We start from the raw sequence: 6,527 nt of genomic DNA, 5'->3' as shown, positions 1-6,527 counted from the left end.
TTAGACACCACAGCAGACACTTAAATTATGATCCATTTTGAAGGATTTAAGCTTATGAGTTTGACTGAAAAAGTAATACTTCTACAGAATCCCCCCAAAACCGAAGCGATATTAAAAGAGGGAGCTTCAGGTAATTCTGCTTCCAAACACGATGTGAACAAATGCGGAAATGAACTCTTTGACGTGATATGAAGGTAGGTGACAGGTAAGTGAGGCTGCGTGAGTTGGTGCACTGGGGTGGAACATGGCAGACAGAGAATCTACAGCTTCAGTGACATTCATTAGCTGCCCAAGTTATTGCTGACATATCCAACGTATGATCTGCAAAGCATAAGTGTTTGTCAAGTGTCATTCCCCCAACCCCCAACAATCAAAATATATTAATAGTACAGCTCAACGAGCATGTTGATGTAGTTTCACTTTTTTAATAAAATTAAATCCTGACATAATTACAATAATGCCTTTTTTGTTGCAATTGTACATAATTGTGTGGTACAAGTTCACAGAGTTCAGAAATCTACTGAAGTCTGACATGCAAAATGTCTCAAAACAAGACTGTACCTTGTGAAGTCAGTTTTTCCTGTTTTTTTTTTTTTTTTTTTTTAGGTTTTTGTAGTCTTTATTACACAACATTTTAGTTAGTTCTTATATTTACATGTAAAGAAATCGCAACATAAGTGCTGGAAAATCCATATATATGTGAATATATGTGTACATTTCTAGGCGATACATAAATAAATTTAGAATTAGATATTCGTAGGATCAGTCCTCATCACTGGAGTCTGAATCATCCGATGAGGAAGAAGAGCTCCCAGACTCTGATGAAGATGACTCGGCTCTCCCCGAACCTTCAGGGCCACTGTTCTCTTTTTGTTCTGCTGACTCCTCCTCCTCTTCTTCTTCTTCTTCGTCCAAAGCCTCTTCTAAAGCCTCGTCATCCTCCTCTCCGTCCTTCTCTGCCGCTGGCCGCTCTGTCTCCTGCGACGATGACTGGGAGACTGCAGGAGGAAGGGTGGGGTCACTGTCTGAGCTCTGCAGCTGTGTGGCAGACACAGGAAGGTTAAGGCCTGGAGTGAGAAGCATCCCTGGGTAAAGCATACCGGAGAGTAACAAGGGATTAAGAGACAGTGGGTGACTGGAGGCTGCAGAGGCAGCTGAAGCACTTTGTGGGGAGATGGCAGAGGAAGTGGAGGAAGGAGTCGCGTTTGAGCCCTCTGTCCTTTCTCCTTTGGTGTCTGAGGTGTGAGATGGGCCTTTAGAGGCAGACGGCTCTCCTGTTACACCGCTGGTGGTTCCCTTTGCCTTCTCCTCGGTGCCTCCGGTGCCCTCCTGAGCAGGCTTCCCAAGCAAGCTGTTCATGCCAAGCAGGTTTGGCAATCCAGCCATACCAGACAGCATCATGGGAAACATGGCAGCTAAGTTACTTGCAGCCAGGTTGCTCGCGTCAGACGGCAGCCCCATCAGGCCTGCGGTGAGCTGCAGGGACTGTAAGCTCTGGAGGTTTTGCTGGAAGGCCTGCAGGCTGGACAGGTCCATTCCAGAGAGGAGGCCGTTGGCCAGCAGAGGGTTCAGACCAAGGGTGGAGGCTGCTGGGTTGGGTGCTGCTGCTGCTGCCGCCGCCGCCTTGGCCAGAGGGTTCTTAGGTCGACGTCCACGCCGGCTCACCTCCTCAGGAACGATGGGTCCCGTCAGGATCCTGTCAAACATACTCTCTGGGAGGTAACCCTGGAGAAAACGTGGAAGATATATGCAGGGTTAGCAGTTTTACACAGCTAAAGATGATTCTTCATCACAAATATCACAGTATGGGTAATCGCTAGTTTATTAGCTGCAACTAATCCTACTTTCATGAAGGTTATAATGTTCAAGTTTTGTTGAAACTGTTTAGTCTACCTTCATTGATATAAACGGGGTGGATAAAATATTTTAAACACAATACAATTCAAGAGCATCACAAACTATAGCCTCCAAAATGAGCACAAGTTGAATCAACATCTCTCTAAAACAGGTCATGACCTTCATGAAAAGATTTGTTGCTGGGCAGTTGTATTAGATTGTATTAGTTTTGGCTAGGTGTACCTAATAAACTGGCAACTGACTGTATATCGACACTGTTGAAAATGGCCTTCCTTGATGCAACATAGTTCCAAACTTTAATCTGATGGATGTGTTACTTTGTGACTCACCGACTGTTTGACAACATCAGCCCATTCAGGTGGCACTCCATACTCGGGGTTCTCCTGAAGGAACCGGCACAGATCCTTCAGAGGAGGAGCAAAGGCTCCACCAACCTACAGGAAAGATTACAGGCAACATGAACCACAGAGCACAACCGGCAAGATAACATATTTCACATTTAGGAAACGTGCAGTCATCTTAGGTACATAAATAGCACTCAACCTGACTGCAAATCATTAAAATATCACTTCCTTTCCAACCTTATTTAAAAAGGCAGAAACAGAATGATCTCATTATAGTAAGAAATGTCCATCATTTGGAAAGTTACAGCAAGCAGTCTGTCAAAATGATTATTAACAAAATGAAATTATTGGCCATAATTTGTGGAAATGATCATGTTAGTTTTTTTGAGGACACACTCAAACCCACGTACAATACCACACACAAACACACCTTGCGTGCATTTCTCCTGTTGATGATCTGGACCCTTTCCTCTCCTGTCAGGCTGTTCACATCGATCTTGTTGGGGTTCCTGCAGCGGTGCCTCTTCTGCTTGGGCCGACCATCCTGGAAGTGGAACTGCATCTGCATCTTATTTACCCCCTGGACATTAAATGGAAAAATAAGAAAATGTCGAACTGCAGTGAATTTTCTGCACAGACTAGTTATTTGTTTACTAGTTTTTGCATCCAATGCAAAACTAGTTTTTGCAAAAACTAGTAAACTAACTGAATTTATTTGACAGCCATATTCTGTACCTCCGTTAAACATCTGCACACATATCCGTCAGCATATTTATTCCATGAAATCTTAATTTCAACTATCTTTTGATAACCTACAACTGCCTGTTACCTGATCATGGGGATTTACCTTTAAAGTAACAATGGATACATTTCCTGTAAAACTTTTCACAGTCTACGCAGGAAGAAGATTGGGAGTATAAGAAAATAAAAATAACTCACAGGAATAAAGGCTCCCGTGTCTGCCACAAAACCAGGGTGCTCTTTTAGCCACTGTTCTAGATCTTTCCTCCTGGGGGCGTCGTCCCCAGCAAGCCGGGTGCCATCTTTGAGGTTGATAACAGGGACCCTGCTCTCAGTGTCCGCGGGGGCCTGACTGGAGCTCTGGCTGAAGCCCGGCACAGGGGCCACAGCCATGCCCACTTGGCCAATACCGCCCCACCCTGGAGGCACCTGAAGATACATGAGCACAAAACAGTGTTTAACATTATTCACATCACAGCTTATCATATACAGCACACTTTAGCAAACAATAACTGTATTGTTTATACATTGTAATATGTACAAATAATTAGAAACATCAAACTATAATTTCAAATTTGTGGTGCCATAAACCTGTATTGTGGCACATAAGCTTCTGCTTTTGCACAAGGAACAAAAGACAACTGGTTACCTGATCAGGAACAGCAGGGACTCTACTCTTGTTCATGAAGAGCAGGTCCATCCCCTCCACGTTCTTCCTCCTTCCCCTTCGCCTCTTAACCACTGGCTGGCCATCCAGAAGTCCGTTCAGCCTCATCTGACCGGTAAGATCTGGAGGCACTGCAGAAGAACCGGCCTGTTAGCTCTGAACTACTTTTTGAGATACATCTAGAAATTGTCTTAAATTTTAGGCACATTCACTTTCAGACTTAAATGCGCTTTTTAGGACTTTCACCTCTAGTTACTGTTAGGTATTTTATGAAAAGTTCAGATGATATATTTCAGACTGAACACACACATTTTCTATTCCATAAATATCTGTGTAAACAAAGCCAGTACGGCCATAGAAGACGACTACCGTCTATGAAGTCTTCAAGTCACCAAACTATACTTTGCTGCCATCTGGTGGTGGTAAAGGAAAACAGGATGGCCTCATCGCAATGCATTCACAGCTCTTTAAGTATTTGCTGTACTTGAAATAAACACACCACTCTGGAAGCTGCACTGAGGCTTGGTGATGTCAGCCAGGCCTGTGTCTGAGGCGCTTTGCAGCTCATGAAGCCGGGCCAGGTACTGCTGCTGGGCCTGGGGGCCCTCCTCTGACTCCAGGGGCCTCTTCAGAGGTAGACCTTGTTTCTGGAAGGTTAGCTTCAGACCTCCTTCCTGCTACACACACAGATGAACAAACAAAGGTGTTAGATAAGTCTAGGGAGATGTATAGTCACAGGTCAAACATACAGAGTTATAAACAAGGAGAAACTTTATTCTTAGATTGTTTATTACATATGGGAGCTTTCTCTGCCTGTTTGTCTATCCAGTGATTTAAGGATCATAAATTCAATTGTCTTGTGTTATTTTCATTCTCTAATGCTATACCCTGGTAGGTATACTGAATTTATATGTATGCAATAAAGTATAATCTCATTTATAAGAATTTCTAACAATAAGGGAAAATATTTTTCAGGTATTTTCTTGTTAGTAGTATTGGGACACAAGGACATACAGCTGGTAGTGGCTAGTAGGGCAGTGGGTAAAATATTCATAGTTTGGACTGCAGTGAGAAGCCATGCCAAAGAGATAGCTGCTGTCAGCATATAAAGACTTTATAGGTAACAAGCGGCAGGTGTTTGAGGGTCTGAGATGGCAAAAACCATACAATTTGGGAAAAGATCCTTATCAAAAAGCAACACGAAAGCAAGGAATAAATGGAAGGAAGTCTGAAGCCTGCCAAGTTAATTGCCACGTTGCCTAGAAGCATATTAGAGAACACCCACAGCTGAGGTCTCCATTTCAATCAGATTATAAGAAAGACCCCTTCAGTCTAGAGAGGCTTCAAACTGAACCTTATTATATTCTCATGACTGAGTGATTTGTGCTCATGTAATCACAGCCTCAGAGCCCAATTCAAATCGAGTGTGTGGGAAAAGAGAGGAAGGCTGCTATTAAATTAATCTCTCCTCCTGCCAGGCAGTCAAAACCACTAATCATGCCCAAAGGAAAGAAGGAAGAAAACCAGAGAAACATGCTGAACACGGCAGCTAACACCAGTCATGGCAGCAGAAGTGGTAGGGTCCTACGATTAGGGCGAAGCGGAGGGAGGAGAGGAAGATGGGAGAAATCAACATACATCGTTCAGTTTTACTGAGAACTCCTTGTTTTCTGCAACATGCTTGGTCACCTTTGACCCCTGTGGTGAGGCAGAGGGGTCCTCGCACAGGCTGTTGGCATTGTCCAGCAGCTTGGTGGTGTAGAAGGAGGCCACTGCACCTCCAGGCTCGTAGACCCGACGTGTTCCTGGCCACTTGCCCTTTAGCACTGCCTGGCAGATGCTGTCCAGGCGGTTGATGATCACGCGATCCTAAATAAACAGCAGCACAGACAATCAGCACACTCAAATTCCCCACGACTATACTTAAGTTTTCACATTGATTTGTTTCCATAACTTCCATCATTAAAACAAATCATCAGAGACAAATACTTGTTTATACTTGATGAACTGATATTTCCTTTTTAGCTGAATACTCGGACAATGCTGTTGACCAGACTTGGTTCAGTGATGTTTAAAATGGCTTAGAGTTCAGATGCTCTGAAAGCCATGCAGTGTCATGTATCAGTACAGTGACTGGATTGCACACATGTACAGTAGTTCACCTTTGGCCAGTAGGATGCAGCGAGCATGTACCCTCCTCCCTGGAAAGAATGTGAGGAGTTGTTGGTGATGCCGTTCTCAGCCGCGTGGGTGTCCTGTGTTTCATCCTGTGTAGTGCTCAGAGATGCCACACTATCCTCATCAAAGCCCTTTACACTTGTTGCTGCAGGCACTGAGAATGTGACAGAAACAGAGACAGACATTAGAAACATACCTGAAGTGCGCACACAACGTATTCAGATAGTATACTTAACTTAAACAATGTAGCTTGTAAGTAATTCAGTGAAATGTGTCTTTGCTCTGAACAAAATATTAAACAATAAAAAAAAATACACTTAGAGGCACTCACCTTTCTTCTTCCCTTCCTGTCCCTCACTTTCGCTGTCATCAGAAGAAGATGAGGAGGAGGACGATGATGACGAAGAGCCAGAAGTGCAAGACGATGAAGAGGAGGAGGAGCTGGACCCGGAATGTGACGAGGAAGAAGAGGATGATGATGAAGAGGAAGAGGAGCGCGATGAAGAGCTTGAGGAGGAGCCATCTGAGTCAGACTCTGAGCCACGCCTAGCCTCCCTGCGGGCCCTCTTGCTGGCCTTCTTGGGTTTCCTCTCAGAGGAGTTGGGTGTGAGAGGTTTGGTTCGTGCCGCCACCATCTGCCTCTCACTGTCCCTCGTCTCAGAAACAGGCTTCTCGTCCAGACCTGTGGGAGTAGCTGGTGCTCCAGGAGGGCTCCAACTCTCCCCCTGCTTCTCCCTGCC

At 44.5% G+C, this 6,527-nt stretch overlaps 1 protein-coding gene across 9 annotated transcripts in view; it reads right to left on the bottom strand.

Moving 5' to 3' along the window:
• Nucleotides 1–405: 405 nt before the first annotated feature.
• Nucleotides 406–6,527, bottom strand: part of chd9 (chromodomain helicase DNA binding protein 9) — a 72,350-nt gene continuing 66,228 nt past the window's right edge. For 6 of the 9 annotated variants that reach the window (XM_044205508.1, XM_044205516.1, XM_044205566.1 and 3 more), the window contains 9 exons: nucleotides 6,119–6,527; nucleotides 5,772–5,941; nucleotides 5,248–5,478; nucleotides 4,109–4,286; nucleotides 3,592–3,740; nucleotides 3,141–3,371; nucleotides 2,632–2,781; nucleotides 2,187–2,291; nucleotides 406–1,725 (listed from right to left, as the gene is read on the bottom strand). The exon at nucleotides 6,119–6,527 is cut by the window's right edge and continues 467 nt beyond it. In XM_044205508.1, coding sequence (XP_044061443.1) covers nucleotides 763–1,725; nucleotides 2,187–2,291; nucleotides 2,632–2,781; nucleotides 3,141–3,371; nucleotides 3,592–3,740; nucleotides 4,109–4,286; nucleotides 5,248–5,478; nucleotides 5,772–5,941; nucleotides 6,119–6,527 — 2,586 coding nt within the window. In that variant the 3' untranslated portion in view covers nucleotides 406–762. The remainder of the gene's footprint in view (nucleotides 1,726–2,186; nucleotides 2,292–2,631; nucleotides 2,782–3,140; nucleotides 3,372–3,591; nucleotides 3,741–4,108; nucleotides 4,287–5,247; nucleotides 5,479–5,771; nucleotides 5,942–6,118) is intronic. The other 3 variants (XM_044205525.1, XM_044205544.1, XM_044205532.1) reach the window with 3 other exon arrangements.

The sequence above is a fragment of the Siniperca chuatsi genome, linkage group LG1 (assembly GCF_020085105.1).
Source record: "Siniperca chuatsi isolate FFG_IHB_CAS linkage group LG1, ASM2008510v1, whole genome shotgun sequence".
NCBI lineage: Eukaryota > Metazoa > Chordata > Actinopteri > Centrarchiformes > Sinipercidae > Siniperca > Siniperca chuatsi.
The sequence above is the reverse complement of the archived record's forward strand: the minus strand, read 5'-3'. Positions and strand labels throughout refer to the sequence as shown.